At 38.8% G+C, this 22675-nt stretch overlaps 1 protein-coding gene across 2 annotated transcripts in view; it reads right to left on the reverse strand.

The window, feature by feature from the left end:
* Window positions 1–928: 928 nt before the first annotated feature.
* RPS6KA2 (ribosomal protein S6 kinase A2) overlaps window positions 929–22675 on the reverse strand; it is a 434977-nt gene continuing 413230 nt past the window's right edge. For both annotated transcript variants that reach the window (XM_072643859.1, XM_072643860.1), the window contains exons 15-21: window positions 18321–18410; window positions 14454–14612; window positions 12428–12589; window positions 9624–9700; window positions 8305–8422; window positions 6036–6173; window positions 929–1765 (exon numbers count right to left, since the gene is read on the reverse strand). In XM_072643859.1, the coding sequence (XP_072499960.1) occupies window positions 1640–1765; window positions 6036–6173; window positions 8305–8422; window positions 9624–9700; window positions 12428–12589; window positions 14454–14612; window positions 18321–18410 (870 nt within the window). In that variant the 3' untranslated portion in view covers window positions 929–1639. The remainder of the gene's footprint in view (window positions 1766–6035; window positions 6174–8304; window positions 8423–9623; window positions 9701–12427; window positions 12590–14453; window positions 14613–18320; window positions 18411–22675) is intronic.

Raw genomic sequence — 22675 nt, forward strand, 5'->3', positions numbered from 1 at the left:
CTTCTCATAGTTATTACCAAATAAGCTGTCTGGCTTCAGTAGATGGTACAGAAAGTAAAAGGACAAGATGAAAAAACAGTTAAACTACTTTCTTTTGCAACTCTGCTGAGCTGAGTTACTGGACTGAGAACACACTGGACTAAGTGGGGTCCACAGGGATCCTTAGGGAGATGAAATAACACTTAGATCTACTTTCCCAACAACTGCCTGTTGGTGCTGGGTCTTTTGCCTGGTGACTTTCATTTCACAGCATTGTTTGATTTGGCAAAGGTCAGCACATCAAAGCTCCTACCCCACCCTTCCCCCCACCCTTAGCTGCCAACCCCCCCATGTGCACAGCACATCAAGTCAAACATTTAAATAGCATTTAAATTATTAAAATGTCAAACAGTGATTTAAAAATAGACCTACCCAACAGAAACATAACATTCAACACAAAAACACAGTTCCTAAAAAGTGCATCACTACTGTTAATGCATCCTCTTGTTCTGTCTCCCTTTTCCTCCTCCCTGCTTCTTTAGGGCAAGGGAGTGGAAGGCCTTAATGGTATACCTTCTGATTCCAGTTGGACTTGAGAGGCATTGACTCAGCCAACAGAATCTGGGGCAGGGATATCAGAGCTCAATTTTCTCAATAGTCACAGTTTTTTTTCTTAGAGCTGAAAATGAAAGCAAACAGCAAATAGACTGCTTTTGTAAAGCCTAGGGAGAGGAAAATTATCTCACAGGGGAACAAAAACCCAAAGCTCTCCCTAAATCCTTAATTGGCCTTTTTGTCTACAAGGAGCTAAGGGTTGTGGGAGTAAGAAAATTCAGAGGGAACATAGGTTTTTCCTACACTTCTTTGTAAGTTTATTTTCTTCATTTTAGTAAAATTGGTACATGAAGGCCAAAGTACTATCATCTTGGTAGCCTTATTTATGTCGTGGTTAGCCTTTTTTCTCCCCTTTCAATTTGGAAAGAGAAAGAGGCTCATTATAAACTCACCTCAATCAAAATGGGAGGAGAGCAGATAGAAAAGTAATACCTTGGGTTTTTCTGAATGCAAACAGGAAACCAATCCCACATGCCAAAATGGCACATGGCATTATCCAGCCAACTGGAAATCTTAGGGGGTTCCTTTAGTAGCCTTTGCCCTTTTGGGAAATGAACATTGGTGGATTATTGATTGATGTATTTGGACAAGTAAAAAAAATTCTATGCATATTAGCTGGTAAGGCAGCAAACTGTGGGCTCAGATCATTGGCCTTTCGGTCAAAAAATGTCTCTTTAAAACACTTTTAAAAGTGATCTTGTTGAAAATAAGACTAATACAGGCATTTACAGGTTCTCATAGAATCCTGAAGAGCTTTAGAATGATTCTGAGGAAATTAATTCATTTGGTTTTACTTGGGAATAAGGAAGAAGAGCAGTTGGTAATGTTGGCACAGCACAGCTTTGAGAAGTCAAAAAATCAGAGTCCTATTCAGGGCTGGAAAAGGAAATGAAACAAACCAAGGGAGAGTGCTGCCTTATTTTGGAGTTGTGGTCATTCCAGCAATGCTCATGTGTGGTACCCAAGAGTCCAGGAGCTGAGTAACAAGATGGACCTCACTGGGGAGAAGCTGTAGGGTTTGCGGCTAGGTGCTCTTGCCTGCCTGCTACAATCTTGTTGAAGTAAGTCTCTTCATGCCCCGTCGCTGAGCCAGGTTGGAGGATAATACAGGTTCTAATCTTGGTGCCTGAGGGGTTCGGTTTAAAGCCAGGTAAGTGGCAGCCATTGCACCCTGCAAGACAATATATAAAGAAAAGGGATGAAAGACCTAGAGAAAAGTCATTCACCAACATTCCTCTACCAGTTCGTCTCTTCTTTGCTTAGCTGTCATAAGGGATGGGGAGGGTGATGCTGTCCAGGCAACATGTGCCAACAAACGTACATGTCAATGGAATGATTATCTGGTGTTCTCTGAACTGCTGAAGGTGGGCCAATTCAATCCCAGTGGGTAAGTTGGGGATAAAGTTCTGCTAGTTGAACTGCCTTTCCCTGAACTAACTTTTGATTAATCCTTAGTCTAGAGAAAGGTATTTATCAGAAACCACTTTGTAGGCTGCTGTTTTGAGGGGTTCTATGTTGTTTCAGAGATCTGACCAAGAGTGGTCTTGAATCCTTGGTATTGCTTTGGAACTAGTTATTCCATTGGATGGCTAGAGGGTGCTGGATGATGACAGACAGTCTGGATCTTCTAGGAAAGTACTTGAAAAAACTCCCACATTCCTGAGGTTATGACCGAAGACAGTTGTGGAGGTCAGTGTGCAAGGCAAACTACCATTATTCTTAGATAATTGTGTTTTATAGGAAGAATATTAGACTTACACTCAGAAAAATTTTAGATTCTGGGTCTGCTATTTATTAGTTATGTGATTAGCAAGTAACTTAATCGTTCTAAATCCCACTTATGATTCCATAACAGAGGTGTCACAGAACCTCACAGCTGGCAAAAATCATGAAGTTTGAAGTCATTATATTTGATCTAGAGCCCTCTTTGCAACATCCTTGACAAGAAGTCATTCACCTTCTATTTGAAGATCTCTAGGGAGGAGAAATCCTCTACTTACTGAGATACCCTAATCTACTTTTGGAGTTCTAATAGTTAGGTGACTCAGTGGATAAATAGAGTGCTGGACCTGGAATCAGAGAGCCTTGAGTTCAAATGTAGTCTCAGATACTTTCTAGCTTTGGATGCCTGGGCAAGTACATAACCACTGACTGCCTCAGTTTCCTTATCTGTAAAATGAAGATAAATAATAGCACCCACCTTACAGGCTTGTTGTGAGAATCAAATGAAATCATATTTGTAAAGAACCTTAAAACTCTATATCAGTATTAGCTATTACTAGCTAGGGTTAGTTTTTCTTTATACCAAACTGATATCTGTCTACGCATTTCTACTGGTTGTGTCCTTTTGGGTCAAAGAGAACAAGACATTCCTCTTCTACCTGGCACCCCTTCAAGTGCTTTAAACTAGGCATCATGTCTTCACCTACCTCACAGAGTTGTTGTTAGGAAAGTGTTCTATAAAGTCTGAAGCACTAAATAAACGTGAACTATTTGTACCAATGGGATAATCTGGACTAGACGAATATAAACCTTTTTTGCGTGTATGTGAGAAGACTCTACTTTTCCTTGCTAATGAAGTCTTGGAATTGCTGAAAATGAGGCGGGAATGTGGACACTAACAGTAATGTCCCTTGTAGGGCCAAAAGGGGGATGAGGTTTTTTCCTTCAGTCCCCTCAGTCTCACATTGAAAAGGGCATTGAATTTGGAGTCAGAAGATGCAGTTTTGAATACTGCTTCTGTTACTTATTACGTATGTGATCACTGGCAAGCTTTATGATCTCTCTGGATCTCAGTTTTCTCTATAAAGTGACAGGTCTGGAATAAATGATCCTTAATTATCCGCTCCAGCTACAAGTTCCATGGTCTTTTATGTTATAGTCAGACCCTTTTTAAAAGAAACTTTCCAAATGTGACCTTGCTTTACAAGGTGTACTAACCTTAGAATACGCAGCCTCTCTTGGTATGTTTTGTAAGGAAGGGTGACCCAAAGAAACACTTAAGGAAAAGTTCTAAAGTGTTTTGTTAGTTTTCCCTGTTTAAAAGGAAATAATTGTTAGATTACAATGTCTTACTAAATACCAGGCACTGAACTAAGCTCCGGGGATACAAAGAAGGGTAAAGCAGTGTTGCTCTCAAGGAGTTTACTAAGGGGGAAGGCAACAGGCAAATAAATAGGTCCACTGTTCAGTCATTTTTTTCAGTCATGTTCAACTTTTTGTGATCCCATTTAGGGTTTTCTTGGCAGAAATACTGGAATAGATTGCCATTTCCTTCTATACCTCATTTTATAGAGGAGGAACTGGGGCAAACAGGGTTAAGGGACTTGCCCAGTGTCATACAACTAGTCTGAGACCATATTTGAACTCAGGAAGATGAGTCTTCCTGATTTCAGGTTGTATACTCTCTCTACTGCACTACCTAGCTGCCCAAAGAGGTACATACCAGATCCATATAGAGTAGATGGAAGGTAATCTTAGATGGGAAGGCACTAGTAGCTGGCAGGATTAGGAAAGACCCCTTTCAGAAGGTAGCTTTTGTGGTATATCCAGAAGGAAACCAGGAATACTGAGAAGTGGAAGTGTGGAGGGAGGACCTTCCAGGAAAGGAAGATAGGGAATGTGAAAGCTGGAGAAAGGTAGGCTTGAATAGTAGGGAAACGTAAAACTACACTTATAATGATAAAACCATAAATGGAGTCATTTGGGAAAATCTACTAGGAGAGAAATTTTCAAGAGGTTTAAAAAATTTGTTTATTTTTCTACTCTGTTCCTCATTACACTAGTCCTACTTCAAAGCAGCAGAGCTATTACTAGCAATATAAAACTCTGACATTCACTTGCTCATTACATACTAGCTGAGCAGCACATTTTTAATGGGACTCTCAGGGAACAAGTATTCTCTGACCTCTCAAGAGTTGTATTTTTTTTGGTTCCTATTAGTTTCATCATCAGTGGGCAAAACTAAGAGTCTGGAAGGCAATGCCTGGGTCTTCCATTTTCACTCTCTCTGGGAAGATGACATTATTGCTGAGAAAAGGCATGGTGGATTTGTCAACGTGGATCCAAGCTGTTTTTATTTATTTTTTAATATTCTCATATGCATGCCTTTGAAATGCCTTGGGTTTTTTCAGCACTTATATTAATATTTGTAATATTTTGCTAAAAAGGAAAGGGAGGGGAGAAGTAGAATAATCCTATTAAAGAGGAAGGTTTACTTCTCGATAGCCTCCACTACATTCATGTGACATTAATTTTGATAGGGATGTTGAGTATCTAGATAATGAATGACCTTGAACTGGAGGGTTTAGGACTCTGAATGGTACCCTGTTATACAATGTTAAAAGATGCCAGAACTAATTCATATATAGTGCCTTCTCTCTGTTTTTATGGTACGTGTATCTATATTTCGTTTTAATTTTTACTGTCTCCTTTGATTATTTGAAGAGCAAGAGTTACCAGGACAATTTTTCTCTGGTCTTTCCAAGACCAATCCTATTTCTGTCTTTCCTCCAGCCTTACTTTCCAGACTTGTTTCTCCTATTCCCCTTTACACAGTCTATGTTCTAGCCAAAGCAGACTACTCTTGCCCTAGAACTTGGTTTTCTATTCTTGTGCCTCTGTATAAGCTATTCCTCATACCTGGAATGCACTCTCTCCTTACCTCCCTTTAGACTCTGGATTTTCCTTCAAGACACAGTTCAGATATTAATGCTTGTCTTGGTCCCATCCTGGTTATGAATGACTTCCCATTTCTCAAAAGACATTGTATTGACTAATCATTGTGTATACTGCATCTCATTCTCTGTAGCATGTAAGCTCTGTGAGAGTAGGGACTGTCTCCTTCCTTCCTAGCTTCCCATTCTCCCTTCCTTCTTCCTTCTCTTTCTTCCTCCCTCCCTTCTTTCTCTTCCTTCCTTCCCCCTCCCTCCCTCCTTTCCTTCTTTCCTTCTTTTCTCTCTTCCTCCTTTTCTTACTTGCTTCCCTATTCCTCAACACCTAGCACAGTTTCTTACATAATATTTTTTTTGGGGGGGGGAACCTGGGTCTGGGAACCACTGGAGTGGAAGTTTCCTCCACTTAGCTAGATTAGCATCTCCTCTTTAGTTTTAAAGAGTTGCCTGGTAGCAATGAGAGGTTAATTATTCATCCATGGCTACTCAACAGTTTAAAATCAGGTCCCAGGTTTTCCTGACTCTAAGGCCAGCTACTATATCATGCCGGCTTTTGCCTCACGTACAGCAAATCATAAATATTCATGGAGTTGGACTGAATATCCCACAGCTTGAGAGAAGCTACTAAATAGCTATGACCCTGGATAAGTAATTTTACATCCCTGGGGCTCAGTCTCCTTTTTTGTAAAATGAGAGGAGGAGGTTGAACTGGAAGATGTTCTTAAGGTTTTTGACCAGTTCTAATATTTTTTGATTCTAAAATTCTACCTTCACCAGGTGGACATCCTGTCTGCTGAGCTGGTTTTGAGATAAGTAGTCCCTGTTTACGATCCATGGATGTCTCAGTACTTGGACTGCAGTCAGACGCTGATGGGGGTCCACATGAAGCATCTTGGATACAACATCCTGTGATGAAAGAAGAAAGGGAAACAATGAGAAAAGGAATTGGATTAGAGAAGGTCTCATAGGTCATCTCACCATTGAAATGAACTCTTTAGTATTCAGAAATGTATGTATGATAAAAAACCTTAACTGTTGACTCAATCATTATGCTGATATTTTCTAAAGCAATTAAAACCATAAAGTTGATACATAAAATGATTCTTGTAAATTGATCAAATACCATAGAAATACAAACCTGTTTGGTCCATAGATCCAAGCCTGAAATGGTAAATATCATTACAGCTACAAACCAGCCCCTTCCACAGTTAAAGAAACGGAAAATAATTCATGCTAGCCAAGTATACTTATGCTTTTAAAGCACCATGATTCATCAATGATTATGACTGCCAACAGATATCAAGTACACACATGATAGCAGATCCTATGTTGATATCCAATGTCTAAATTCAACTACAATGCATTTTCTTCTAGTTCTCAAATAACAAATACTCAATACTTATTCAAACATGGAGATCTGCCTTAAACAACCAGTCAAGGAGATGCAAGAATTTCCACCAATGGGAATAGCTAATGACAAACTTAAAAGTTAAATAAAATGTACAAGGCCACTTTAACAACATCCTTAAATAATTTGGAAATGAATATACTTTGCACAGTGAGTTGGTGTATAATGAATAATATAACAGTACTTTTGATTTCCATGTCTTATTTCTTCCAAAAAATTTCAAAATTCTTTTTCATTTCTTAGAGTCTAAAATTTCTGACAACATCTTGAAGAAGACAGCTAAAATGAAGATTTTTATTCCTATTTTACCGATAGAGAATAGCAATTTCATGCTAACATGGAATGTGGATCTTTTGTGGATCTGAGGTCACAGAACATTAGAAATTTCCTCACTTCTAAGTCTAGGACTTTTACCATGAGATACAATCACAGAGTCAGAACTGGAAAGGGCTTTGGAGGCTTGTTACCTGAAGACCTGTGGTTGAGTCTCAGCAGCTTTGGGCAAGAAACTTAACTTCTGGTTTTACTTATCTCAAAAGGTTATTATAAGGATCAAGTGGGATAATACTTGAAAGCTTTTTGTACCTTATAAAATGTTGGGGCAGCTAGGGGGCACAGTGGATGGAGAGCTGGGTCTGAACTCAAGAGAACCTGAATTCAAATCAGACCTCAGAAACTACTAGCTCACCTAACTACTAGTCACCTAACCCTGTTTGCCTCAGTTTTCTCATCTGTAAAATGAGCTGGAGAAAGGAATGTCACAAAAACCCCAAATGGGGTCACAAAGAGTTGGAGACAACAGAAGACAGCTGAACAACAATAAAAGTATTACACAGATGCTCTCCATTCAAACAGTGAAACCATACCAATTATCTTCATCCCACCAAACTTATTCATCCCTTTAAAACACAGCTCAAATTCTACTTCTTACATAATCACCAGCACCACCACTACTACCATCACCATCACCACCATCACCACCACCACCATCACCACCACCACCACCATCACCATCATAGCTAACATTTACATAATAGTGTGAAGTTTGCAAAGAGCTTTATGTTTACTATCTCATTTGTTCCTGTTGACATCCCTGTCAGGTAGGTACCATTATTATCTTCATATTATGGATAAGGAAATTGAAGCCTGAAGAGTTTGCCTATGGTCACATGGTTAGTAAGTGTCTGAGGCAGGATTCAAACCCAGGTGTTCCTGACCTCATGTCCAAGGCTCTACCCACCCTTCCACCTAACTATGATATACTATATCAGATATTCTTTGATTGGATATGAACTGATTGATGTCAATTAACATAGGCCTCAACTGTGAAGTCTGGACAAAATAAGACGGCCCAAAAGAAAAATAACTCCTTGGACACTTACTAGTTGTGTGACCTTGGGCAAATCATTTAACCTCTGTCTGCCTCAGTTTCCTCAGTAAAATAGGGATAACAATAGCACCCACCTTCCAGTAAGTGAGACAATAATTGTAAAGCACATAGCACAGGACTTGACAAATAGCGAACACTATTTAAATGTTAGTATTATTATTATCATAAAAAACCTTATTATTGAAGCATGAAAACTTCCAGCCTGTACAGGCAGGTATGCAAATGAAGTTTTTACTTACTTTTGCAGCATCGGATACAGAATCCCAATTTCCTCCTGAAAGTGCATATTTTCCACTGCCAATCCTTGCCAAGATTTCTTCAGGAGTGTCATCTGGACCATTTGCAAAAGGTGTGAACCTATGACATGAGGAAAACTTAGGGTAACAAAGTTCCTTTCCATAATTTAAGATGTTTATTTCTGACAGATATGCCTTGTGTTATAAAAAATAACTATTTTTAAATGATCTCAGGCATAGGCCTTTCTTGAGTTTCTCTAGTTTCCTTTCTGGCAGATCAGGTTACTACTTGCATCCATATAAAGCCATCTTGATATTCCTTGATATACCTTATTTCAGTGTGAAGTTGAATACTTCCATTTTATAGATGGTGAAAAGGAGATAAGAGGTTCTGTTATATGCTGACATCAGAAGGCTTGTGGGAGAGACTACAGTTGTTCCTTGGATCACTAGGTGGCATCATAGTGCATAGAGTACTGCCTAGAGTCAGGGGAAATGCATCATACATTTTAATCTGGCCTCACACGTTAGCTGTGTGACCCTAGGGCAAACCACTTAACCCTGTTTGTCTCAGTTTCCCCAACAATAAAATGAGTTGGAGAAGGAAATGGTGAGCCACTTCAGTATCTCTGCCAAGCAAACCCCAAATGGGGTCACGGAGAGTGAGGTATACCTGAAAAACAACTCAACACAACAGTTGCTTCTTACTGCTTGTGTGACCTTGGGCAAGTCACTGTATATTTTTGGGTCTCTGTTTTCTCATATATAGAATGAATGGGTTTTACTAGATCAGAAATTCTTAACTTTTTAGTGGAGTCTTTTGGCAATCTGGTGGATCTCTTCTCAGATTAATGTTTTTAAATGCACACAAAATATAAAAATTTACGTTAAAATATAATTATTAAAACATTATGGAAAATTCATGGACATCAGGTTAAGAACCCCTAGCTAGATGATCTCTAAGTTTGCTCTCAGATCTAAGTCCTATCATCTCTCTTATTGGCACAAAATAGGACAGGAAAGCTTCCAAAGGTACAGGCCTAAGGTTCTGGTCCTTTATCCTCCTGCTGTGGCAGTGATGGGTTGGAGAGGGTGTAGGAGAGAAGAAAGAAAGAGGGTGGGAGTCAGTCTCAAAACGCCTTGAGTGTATTTGTGAATGTGTTGTCTCTGGGGAGAGGGGAGAGGTAAGAGTTGGAAAGGGGTGTGTAGATGCCAGTTTTGCAGTATTTTCAAGCCCATGTACTACTAAAAATCAGCCCACACACCCTCCTGTCAGGAACACCCTCAACTGGTTACCCTTGCCAAAGAAGGTGTATGCTTACCCTGCCAGCATTGTATACAAAAGGATCCCTAAGCTCCAGATATCACAAGCTGCATCATAGCCCTGCCGTTTCAAGACCTACATGGAGGAAAACAAAGGATAATTAATTAACGCTCTAGCCCTCTATCAGAAAACTCTAACTTGTAGCATTTTTCTTGAGCTCAATGAGCAGGATGAGATAAGAGGGCATGGTGCAGGGAGAGGCTTTGAAATCTCTATGTCCTTTTACAAAACAAATACTTCATATGGCAGAAGTTCATTGATAATTCACAGTATTGAAAAATTTAGAATGCTGCAATTCCCCTTTATATATTTGTAGCTACACAAACAAGGTCGTGTGAATATTGACCAAACCTTCATATCCACAGGAAGGTGTTATAGTCAAGTTTGTTTGAGTAAGATCACAGAAAGCATCACTAAAGTCGGCTCTTTGGATAGCCTCATGTCAGTTTCTTATCACTTACTTTCATTGCTGAGTCATATTGTAGCAGGTTTAAAAATTCTTAGCGACAGCCAGTTTGTTAGCCTTGTTTCCCCACTTAGTTAACTCTGATACTAGAAAATGGCTCAATTTCCCCATTAGGTGGCAGGCATGCGCTTTCTTCTGGAGCGTCATTTGCTATCTCTTCTACGGGTGCCATAGTAATGAGTGTTTCAAAATGAATAGCTGCACTTAACAAAGGAACTACGCAGAAATAAATATAGGAGAGTAAGAGGAAATAACCAAGAGGAATATTTACTTTTCATTGGTATGAATCAGCTATAACACAAGCATTTTAAAATATCCTTATTATTGTTCTATTAATATAGAGCTGATAAGGTTTTTGTTTACATTTCTGAGTGTTTTGACTTGATATTTTAATTTGATTATCATTGAAATTCCCTCCATACTCCTCCCAAAGCCTTCCCTTTTGTATTTTATTCAAGGTACCTCGTTGCCATAGGGGTCAGGCAGACCTGAGTTCAAATTCTGTTGCAGACCGTTGATTGCTATGTGACTCTTGAGCCTCTGTTTCCTCATCTATAAAATGGGGATATCAATAGCACCTACTTCATAGGATTATTATGAGGATCAAATGCTAAATTGTGAGGATCTATGCTAAGCATCTGCAAACATTAAAGAATTATATACACACTAGCTGATATTTTTAATTATTAACTTTTATTCATCCATTAGTAGCCTAAGCCTCTACCTAACTAGTTTATCTCCTCTGATTCTCTCATGTCTGGCTGTACCAGCTGTAACTAGGGTGAGACCATCTATGCTTTACCTCAGGGTGAAAAATTTTGAGGGTCCCCATAGCATTTTTCTGGAGTGTGCTTTTCTTTCCTGACTCTTCCCTCCCATGCCTTCCCTCCCCTATCCCCAACATGGTGATGGTTTTGACCTGGGGCATGCTTTCTCCCTTTTCAGAAGCAGCCTTGAGATATGCCAGGGCATATTTATTCTTCTCCTTCCCAGTCCTGTCTCTACCCCAATACCTCTTAATTGTTCAGTTACAAGGATAGCTAGTTATGGTTCTGTTGAGTGGCATTCCTACATGGGTCACATCACTGACATTGCAAAGAAATCGAAAGGGTTGAAAAAGACCTTGAACAAGGAAGAAAAAACCTGAAGCCCTTACTAAAGCCTATTACCCAAAGGCATGGGAAACTCTTAGAAAATAACCCTCAGGATTCATTGTCAGATTTTATTGGCAACTCACCCATTCTGAGGTTTTCATGAATCTGTAATGTTATTAATTTTAGTGTCTGCTCTCTGAATTTCCTATTATAGTCAGCAATTTGAAGTAGGAATTAGGATACAAATTATGTCCAATAAAAATCTGATGCTCAGTAAATCTGATGCTGTGATAGCTGTGTTACTAACTTCTTCCTCTTCTCTTTCTTTTCCCTACCCTGAATTCTCCTATTATACTTTCTCTGTCTTGTCTGCTATTACTACATTTTGACCTTGTATCATTTTTATTCATGTACATATGGTATCTTTCATTAAACTAAACACCACAAGGGCAAGAAATAATTTTCCATCTTTGTATTCTCATCGCTTATGCCATAACATTTAAGAATATTTAATAAATTGGTTTCTAGACAAGATACTACATTCCATTTTAAGGAAAAGGAGGATATTATATATGTATATAAACATATACATGCATGTATGTGCACATTCACACAGATATATGTATGTATGTACACACATACACATATGTATGCTGCTTAGAGTTAATTCTCAACCAAATCAGTAACCATTCAAATCAAATCAGTAACCCCCTGCCAGTATCATGCTAACCAGAAACAAGCAAGAGATCATTTTCATATTTCACAAACATAAAAATAAAAATGTGAAGTGCTGGGTGTAAGGTCACCTGAGAGACTCATGGGGATTCATTAGGTTAGAAGAAACGTCCTTGGTCACTGATCCTAATTCCATTGTGGAATAGGGAAAAGAGCACCAGCTTTCATACAAAGGATCTGAGTTCCAATCTCAGCTCCACCACTTACTACCTTACACGACCCCTGGGCAAGTTATTTGTCCTTTCCACATTTTAGCTTCCTCATCCATAAAATGAGAGAGTTGGATTAAGGGATCTCCAAGGTCCCTTCCAGGCTTAGGCCCTTTGATTCAAACTGCCATTGATACGAAGGGAAAAATGATTTTATCATTTTTGTTTACAAATATATTTTGGGTGAATCTTTTTAGAAAAATAAACTGAAGACATTTTTTTGAGAAGGTGTGAAAAAGCTGGTAGCTTTCTTAAGGATGGTTGGGGTATATTTTTCTAATGATCTGTGAGCTCTGACCTCAGGGGCCACGAAGTTAGCTGTGTAGCATGGTGTCATGAGCAGTCCGTTCTCTGCCCTCAGTTGCTTGGCAAATCCAAAGTCACAGATCCTGATGGAATCCGGATTTCCAGACTCATCCATGTATAGGATATTACTAGGCTTCAGATCTCGATGAACGACCTGGAAAGACATAAAACATCCTTAATTCAGCAGCTGGGACAAGGCAAAAAGGAGGAAAGACTGAATAAGGCCAAAAGAGATGGATTTATATAGAGCATGTTCATTCTGAACTGATATCTCAATAGGAAGCAGAACAATTATAACTAATAAGCTATTGTCCTATTTGAAGGGTTTATCTATCACTTATCTTCTCACTCTCTTTCTTTCTCATTCCCCTCCCTCACCTCATTTTGATCTGTCACTGGAGCCCTGACTAATAGTGAATATTTGAGATAAGTAAATACATTCCCATCAGAAAGAAAGGGTAGGACATAATAAGCTATTTTGTTAAAAAGAAATGTGGCGAGTTGGGTTAACCTGAATAATATCATCTACCTTTTAAAAAATCCTATATAATGGTCTGAGGTCAGTTCCTATGGATATGTCAAAGCAAGGCAGATATTTAGGTGGAAAAGTCATTTCTCTTGAAGGGGAGCAAAGAGGATTACTGTAATAACATGTTGTGATCCCTAGGTAGGCTAGGGATGTGAATGTCTCAAATCTCCTATTAAAAAAATCAGGGGAGAGAATCCAAGAAGTAAAGAGGAATAGGAGGGACTTGGGGAATCAGACAGTGTATCTAAGCCCCAGTGGAAAGATGATGAAATTTTTTTGGTTTTAACTTCCACTACCTCCTCTTATTAATCGTAAGAAAATCTGAAAACAAAACCAAGCCATTATTGCAAGTGCTAGCTCTGGAGTTTGGTTATACTGGGGACAAAAACAAGTGTTTTCTTCTTCTATCCTCCCAGATAATTATACACTTAAGAAGCATTGTGTGGTCTTGAAGTCATCAACTTGTTTTAATGAATAAATAAGAAGGACACACAACCTAAGTGCACAGCATTATTTGTTTCACAAGAATGATGGGAAAAAATAGGTAATCACCTCTGTCAATAACACAATCATTCCCCTGGTTAAATAGTGCCATTCCTTACAATATCCCCCATCTTCCCTTATCTAGTTAGGTCTAAAAACCTTAACCAAGTTAAGGAAAATACTAATACATTTCCTTTGGGGGATCATTTCATTGTCCAGTATGAATTTGCCAGGACATATCACTAAGTCTTTGGCTTTAATTCAATTCATTTACTTTCCTTTCTTTTCACCAGTTGTCCTCTGACGTTTCCTTCTGTCATGGAAGTGACCCTTAGTTTTTGAAAATGATGACAGTGGGGCACAAGTTATGGTAAATCTTAGCAAGCTGCAAAGGCTTCAAGTTAAGTTTGGATCTTTATTGAAATCATGGATTCATTCAATATTCAATACACCTTTATTAAGCACCTAGTATATGAGAGAGGGGGCAGAGTAGTATAGATAGACAGCTGGCCTTCAAATCAGGAAGACTTGGGTTCAGACATCTTCTCTGACACATATTGATTGCCTTTATGAGCCCGTGCAAGTCACTTATCTTCTCAGTACCCTAGGAAACTTTCTAAGACTGTATGTTGTAGAAAAGACATGTTTCCTCTTAGGGAATTCATTTTTACTAGTGAAAATCATGGGTTCTTGTTCCTTCCCCATTAAAAAGAACCCCAAATATATTTGGCACTACCGTCAAGTAGCTTACTTTCTCCTGGATCCTTAAAGTACTGAAACACTTTCTCTCTAAAACACCTATGTGTGAATGCTTTGGCATTTGTACAAGGTGTATTCAGTGGAGGAATAATTTAATTTCTATGAAGTATCGATTCAACAAAAATTAAAGGAACATCTTAATTCCAACTTCATAAATTCATAACTCATTTTACTATTCTTATTTTTATTATTAAAATTATGATGATCACGATCATAACTGTCATGTAGGAGAAAGCTAGGAACTTACTCCTTGGGAATGAAGGTAGTCCATAGTCTTAGTAATGGTACAGAGCACAGCACTAGCCTCCCTTTCTGAGAAGTACTTCTGTCGGAGGATGCGGTCTAAAAGTTCCCCACCTCTCATCAGCTCCATCACAAGATAAACATACTTCCCATCATCGTAGACCTAGAAGATCAGAGAGGGGTGACATTAAACGACCCCATAGTCCTGCTAAATTAGGAAATGCCTGTGATTCTATAGTAATCCAGGCTCATTACTGTGAAGCATTATAGCACCTCTTAGAGAGGATCCAATGGTGCCCAAAGAAACTGTAAAAGAGACAAAACAGAATGTTAGTTGCTAGTGGCTAGAGTGTTGACCTAGGAGCAAAAACAATCCCTCCTGAGAAACAAGTGAACAGTTATTCTAATCCACATCAGAAGTAGCCCTCGGTACTGTCATTACCTCCATGAAAATTCAGTTTTAATAATGCACTACAAAATTCATTATTAATAAGCTGTATCATTAGGGCTGCCAAAACTTCGTACCTATGTGTATTCAAGTAAATTTTCTTCATAATTTCACTTAACCTGTTATTCTATGAGTCAATGAAGTGGTACAGTAGATAGAGTGCCAGACATGGAGTCAGGAAGACCATCTTCCTGAATTCAAATGTGGTCTCAAACACATATTAGTTGTATGACCTTGGGCAAGTCACTTAACCCTGCTTGCTTCAGTTTCCTCAACTGCAAAATGAGCTGAAGAAGGAAATGGCAAACCACTCTAATAGGTCTGTCAAGAAAACCCCAAATGGGGTAAGGAAGAATCAGACATGACTGAAAATGACTGAACCACAACAAAATCATTCATTCCTTTATACATCTTAAGTTCTCACTCTTTCATGATCAAAACTGCCAACAAATGGGCTACTTAAGATTAGGCCAGGTTACTGGGGATTCATCTAGCAGAAGCAAATGTAACTTGTTTGCTATAGTCAGGAAAAGATGGAAGTAGCATTTTACAGAGGTGGGAAAAATGGTCAAAGTATAGTTTTTGTTCAGGTTGGATTATGACATCAGCCTTAGTCCATCTGTCACGTTATTTAGGTGCTAAATCCCAGTGTGATATATTCAGAACACAGAATTAGGAGTCAAAAGAAGTGATTATGCCTGCTTTCTAGCTCTATGGTTTAAATTAATTAAGTTAATGTGTGATTTAAATTGATTGGATCAATTTAATCTAACAGCCTTGTTTTTCTTATTTGTAAAATGAGGGTGATAAAATAGAACTATCTACCTCATAGGCTTTAATGAGGAAACAATATGTAAAGAGCATTGTCATGCATATATGAATTTGTAAATTAAACCATTATTAGTATTTTAAAGGCCTATTTGGGAAACTAAAGTATGCTGAGAAGTCAATCTAAGACTCAAGTAGAGTTAAATCAACTTGATAAAGAGAATTTGTCCCAAGGGTCATCTTAGCAGAAAGCATCACTACAGTGGGTTTTTCTTAATGGAAAAGTAACTTCAAACTTTCTGATTTCCATGTAGACAGTGTACTGAAGTGGAAAAAGCACTGTTTTAGGTTTGGAGTCCTGACTTTGCTCCTGTGTTGGCCTTGGATATGTCACCAAGCTTTTCTTTGTCAGAAAAATGATGAAGTTGGACTATATGATTGCTAAGGTTCTTTCCAGCTCTAAATTCTATTAATATCTTTGTTATGACCTGTGTCAAAACATTGGACTTCCTTGAAGCTAACCAGGCCAGTAAAGGTACAGCTCTAAAAGCCTTTATTAGTGTAGAGGATTCCCCATCTACTTTAACCTAAAGATTTATGCTGATCAGTAGAACATTCTATACCCAACTCTCCAGGATCTCACCCGTAAAATGTCCTATGCCTCCTCCCTCTCTATTGGAGCTTTCTCTGGGCTCCCTCCTTTTTCTCTCCTCCACTGCTGTAAGATTTTGCTGGAGCTCTAACTCTTAATTCTCTCCCCCAGAACTACCAACCTTGCAGGATGAACTTAGAATGTGTACAAAGTGAAAGGATAAGAAAAAGACATTCTGGGGCAAGAGCCCCCAGGGCTGAAATAACTTAAAGGCAAAAGCATTTCTTTTCTTTAAGGACAAAAGTGCTGACAACTGGCCTACTGTCTTCCTCAGACAGTACCCTCTGAAGCAACAGGCTTTCTTAAAGGCATGGTTTTTCCAAGAAGACCTCCTTAGACCTAAGACAATTCTCATTTCCTCTTAGACCTTATCCACTCATATTACTCCTTCACAGACAGTTTCATCCATTGTTCATAATTACAAGTCAGTTAAAATGCAATGGACTTTCAATAATTGTTACTAAATTGTTATTAAAGTAGTCTGTTGCCACTCAAAGAAATGTTCTTAAAATGAATGTAACTGCTTTTATCTCATTGTTAATTCCACCCATAACTAAAATAAAAAAATACAAAAAATGGTAATTTCTCTGGTTTTGAAATTGTTCCAGAATTCTACAGAAGCAACGTGGAATACCTGGAAGCTTGTAGGATTGGTTTCTTCGTTTGGTCAACAACACATTGAATAAGGGACAGTAGACTGATGGATAAAGTGTTGAACTTGGGAGTCAGGTAGACTGCATTGAGAATTTAGTCTCAAATGGTTACTTGTTTTATGACCCAAGGCTAGCCACTCTGAACCTCAATTTCCTCATCTATAAAATGGGGATAATACCACCCACCTCACAGGGTTGTTGTGAAGCACAAATGAGAACATATATAAAGTACTTTTCAAACCTTAAATATCTTTATAAATTGGAGATATTAATAAGAATAACAATAATTATAGTAAATTAGATAATGAGAAGATTATGAAATTGAGGCACTACTTTAGTCTAAAGCTACATTTCATTGAATATTTTATTGCTATGAAATACTGCCATGGAAGTCCTCCCATGCCAGGGGTTATACAGGACTAGAGTGGAACTTTGGTGGGAACAGCTCATTTCATAATACACAGATGGGGTCATTTCCCCGAAAGTCTTCTGGCAAAAGCTATTAATTCACCTGCAAGGTATCTTGTATTAGCAATTCTTTTTTGGATACAGATTCTACTTGATGGAGTCTGGGTCCATTCCAACTCTGGAATTCTATGATACTTTTTAACTATAGATTTAAGGATTCCTAAAAGCACTCTGCAGTTCAAGCGAAGATGTATCTTCTTGAACTACCCCTCTTGTCTCTCAGATCCCTTTCATCATAAGAAGGGGACAAGGCTATGAGAGCGCTGAGTAGACTGATCAATAACTGCTCCCTGGATCATAGGCAGCAGAAAAAATAGTCACTGGGCACCTTGGGAGAAATATCAGTGATTTCTAGGAGGTAACCAAGTGTGAGCCCCTTTTACAGATAAAGAAACAGAAAGAGAAGCAGACTTAATAGTGAAAGAATTAAGAAATAAACCCCAGATATCTTGGTTTTTGATGCAGTTCCTAGTCTATTACTTCTATGACTTCAAGTCACAGCTATAAATTAGAATAAGAAAATTACATCTGACTGACAATTCACAAAAGAGATTATTTCATCCTTCAATACAAATTCTGTACAGGATGGGAAGAGGGATGGTGATCAAAATGATGATGGAAGCATATGGTCCAGTTTCTGTATAGAGTTCAGTTCATCAAGTACACATGATATGGTAGGGTGGATGAAGTGGAAGGTGAAGCTTAGCCTATTACTGCTCAGGGGGAGCAGTACATTATAATTATTATGTAATTATATAATTATTATGTAATTATAATATAATATATTACGCAGAAACACAAAATAACTCCTTTGCCATTGATGAAACAAAGAATTAGCAGTAGAAAGAGGAGCAATGTTTTGTTGGTTGGGAGTCTACTTACATCCTTCAGGGTGATGATATTTGGATGCTGTCCATATCGTAAGAGAATCTCAATTTCTTCTGAGGGGTCTCTTTTACTTTTGTCAATTATCTGGAACCAATGGATTGAAGAAACCATAAGCAATCTGTTTATACACAGCAATACCAAAAAAAGCTATCTTCTTGTTTCAGTTCCTCTATTACTGCTAGGAATAATTCCATAAATTGGCTTGAAATCTTTCTTTCCTCTCCCCAAACCCATACGAGCTAGTGTTCTCACTAATCAAACAATACTTCAAACTGCCTATACCTTTTCTTCTCATTTCCTTTGTCTCAATTCTCACAAAATGAATGAAAAAATCAGGACCTAATTTTGAGATAATGCCAATGAAAGGAGGGGTCACAGAAGGCCTGAAGAAGCTGATCTGGGGTATCTGCTATAAATGATGAATTAATGCATGTCAAAACCATTAATTAACAGGATCTTCATTTTAAATACTGCAAATAGAATGCTTTTTGAATTATGATAGCTTTACTATCAACTTATTGTGTTCATCATAAAAGGAGAGCCCTAAACCAAAGACATCCTGAAAGCAAAATTTGAAATACATTACTGTAGGGGTTACAATTAAGATATAGGAAAGCAGAGTCCAGCTGTACACTTCCATTGGGTCACTGAAGCGCCTGAACTTTGGGGTTGCTTTGGTATTTAGAACAAACTATCAGATGGGCATCAGGTTTTATTTCACATAGTGAGTTACACACATTTGCAAGATTCTCTTTAAGAGATGGCAGTCATAAAGAAACCACTACCTGCTGCTGTTTCTCAGACACCTTTTAGTGATTGTTTTGCACCAATGTGTGTACCTGACATTTTTTATACCATGAGGAAGACACTGTGGTACCAGATCCTACCTTTCCTGGGAGGAGGGATTTTTCTGAAATTATTTACTATGGGTTCAAATAATTTTTCTAACTGTAAATCTAGATTCTAGAGTAAATCATTCCCAAGGGATGATGGTGAGGCAGAACAAAGATTCAGCACACTGAGTACATTGAGATGGAAAGAAGTAGCAGCAGGGTCAGGAGAAGTTATGGGTTGGTTCACAGCCCCAGACTGACTATTCCATTTTAAAGAGAGGTAGTAAGTTGTAGAATAAAGAACTATGAAATTGAAGTCATGGAACTTTACCATTAAGGGCAGGCTTAACTGTTGGCTATCAAATATGTTTCAGGTTGAATATTGGAATAGAGAAGGTAGAAGAATGCTTCAAAGGCGAGGGTCTTTGGAATCTCTATGAAGGTTCAAATCTAAGCTCTGCTGTATACTACCTGTGAGACCCTGAGAAAATCACTTTACCTTTTAAGTGTCAGGTTCCTGAGCTGTAAATGAGACACTCAGATAAGATGATTTCTAAGAATCTCTTGTAGTTCTAAGTCTACGATCTTAGGATCTGTGTTGCACCAAAAATGACTTGGAAGTTGTGCCTACAACACAGGAGTATAGTGGTGGTGGTAGTAGTATAGGGGCAAACAGCAAAGATTAGGGTTTGAATAAGATCATTCTAGATACAGTGACCCAGTCAGGAAATGAGGAGGTCTTGAAGTTTAAAGAAAGTACACAGTCCCAGGACCATATAGCCTTTTACAGAAGGAGCTCTGGGTTTGGTCCAGAGCAACAAAATTGTCAACTTTCCATTAAGGGGAGGATTAACTGCTGGCTATCAAATTTGTTTCAGGTAGAACACTTGGAACAAAGAAGGTAGAGAAGGGGAAGAAAGCTTCAAAGGCTAAGGTCTTTGGAATCTCCATGAGGGTAGGGTACATAACCATCACCATCAAACCAGGAAGACTGAGGTCTAGAGGGAGAAATCTTTGGTGGTGATATGGGAAAGGTCAGTGGTATGCTGGAGCCAGTTTGTTCTAGCTTCTAAGGGTTGACTGCTAATTTTCAATGTGACCATTTATATCATGGAAATCAGCAAATGCTCTAAATCAAGAATTGATTCATTCATTTCTTCATCACTTAAGAAGGTGATGGAGAAAATATAAGCAGTGCAGATTAAACTTACAAGTACATCTTAGGTACATTTCCCCCCTAGAGAACTGGTTGTTCAACAATTACCAGCACACCCTTGGAAAGGGTCCCTTTCATGTAGGGGTGGAAGGAAAGGACAGGGCTGCCCCTCTTCCCTAGGTTAATAGCTTCAGTGTCTAGAGTGTGGGAGGCAACTATTAAGTTAGCTGAGAGATAGGAAAAATGTTTATGAGGGAGTAGAGAACATTAACTGGAGGTATAGGAAAGCCTACTTTGTGTCTAGGGCTTCGAGACCTTCAAAACTTCAAAGGTTTCCTATGGATTTTACAGTCCGCTCTAATGTTTACAAATGTAGGGCCTGCCAAAGCTTGTGTAACCTTCAAAAACCCAGGGTGAGCTCTATGCTGTGATGAAGCATTGGTACAGGACTGTAGCAGAGGGCTTGGTAGTAAAACCCTTTTAAAATAGGTTTTTGTTGTTCAGTCAGTTTTTGGTTGTGTCTGCCTCTTCGTGACCCCATTTGGGGTTTTCTTGGCAAGGATACTAGAATAGTTTACCATTTCCTACTCCAGCTCATTTTACAGATGAGAAAACAGAAGCAAACAGGGTTAAGTGACTTGCCCAGGGTCACAGTTAGTAAATGTTTTAGACTGGATTTGAACTCAGGTCTTCCTAACTCCAGGCAGGGTACTCCTATCCACTGCATCTTTTAGCTGCCTCTTAAAAGGAGGCAACACAGAACAATGACTTGTAAAATGGCCTCAGAATCAGGAACTCCTAGCTGTATGACCCCAGCAAGTTATTTAACCTGGTCATGATTTAAACAACTCTTCAAGACAAGAAAATGTAGAGAAGGTGCTCACTTGTATTTTCTTCCTATGGAGTTCCTATACCAATGAAATCTCAAATCTAGTCCCGCCTTCCCCCCTCCCCCCCCAAAAAAGTCAAAACAAAAGACTAATGGAAAACAGTAAAAGCTGGATGCTGTTTCAGGGAGTAGGAGACTGCCTGTATTGTTCTCAGTAGAGAATAAGAAGGGTAATGAGGATTTGAAGTTCAAGGGTATGATTGTGGGGAGGGGTAGCTCTTTAGTACCTCAGATGGCTTGTTCCCCAGCCTAATGAGGAACAAAAAGATTTCTAATACCAAGGGAAGCATGACTAAAAGTCCTCCAAGTGTTACTCCATTTTCAAAATCACAATTCAGGGCCAGCCACCCCACAGCTGCCAACTTGCAATGGGCCATCTGCTGGCACAAGTTGACTATTGTGCCTAATGTCTGAGTCTACAAAGCGTGCTCAAAAAGGCGCTGGTGGAGGCATCTTAACTATGCCCCTGCTTTTGCGGGGCCCAACATATGTGTATAATCCAAAGATCACAATCTGTGGCTTGCATTCAAAAGTGAAAAGGCAGAATGTTTCAATTCTAACGAATGCAATGAAACAACCTATCACAGCATTCCCTACAAGCTCTATTTAACTGGATAGCCCTCCCTCCCTCAAAACAAAGTCAAGTGCAAGTCATGTCATCATTTCTCTGATGGTATAGTCTTCTTCAGCAACAAAGGACGAACACACACACACACACACATTTAACTGGAAAGTCTGTACAGCATAGTTAAAATGAAAATTTATTTAGCGTCAATAATATGATAGAATATTTGTTGCTGACTTTCTCAAATGACCTTAAACACAGGAAACTGTATTGAGTAGCATTTAATATGGATTCTTTAACTGGACAAAAGGTTTGACTGGCATTTGAACACATAGCCCAGGAAGTCCAGGTAGGTGTTTAAGACCTAATGCTTAGTTGGTACAATTGTGCTGGCTTCTCTCTTTTAAAGTCCCTTAACAATCTTGTCCCCTACCCCTCCTCCACCCCCAACTCCACATGGTTTAACAGATGAAGGCCTTAATCCCTTTTTAAATACCTGGAGCTTACTGTCAAACTCCTACAATTTATGCAAGCTGTGAATGAATGAATCCAAGATGACATAAACCTTTAAACAATGAAAATGAGCCTCTGTTTTTTGAACACAAGATCTCTCTCTCTCTCTCTCTCTCTCTCTCTCTCTCTCTCTCTCTCTCTGTATGTCTGTGTGCGTGCCAGTTTCCAGTCTGCTGAGTGGAAAGAGGAAGTTAGGAGACAAAAGTTCAAATCTTGACCCTGACACCAATGAATGACCATACACAAGTCACTTCAGTTTTCTGAGTTTTTGTTTATTATTATCCTCATCTTCTGAAATGAGGATAATGATACACGTGATAGAGACCTTGTAGGATTGTGGCTATTTGCTCTGTCTTGTTGTTATAGACTAACAATCTGTACGCACCAAAATTC

Source organism: Notamacropus eugenii, chromosome 2 (genome assembly GCF_028372415.1).
Source record: "Notamacropus eugenii isolate mMacEug1 chromosome 2, mMacEug1.pri_v2, whole genome shotgun sequence".
Classification (NCBI taxonomy): domain Eukaryota; kingdom Metazoa; phylum Chordata; class Mammalia; order Diprotodontia; family Macropodidae; genus Notamacropus; species Notamacropus eugenii.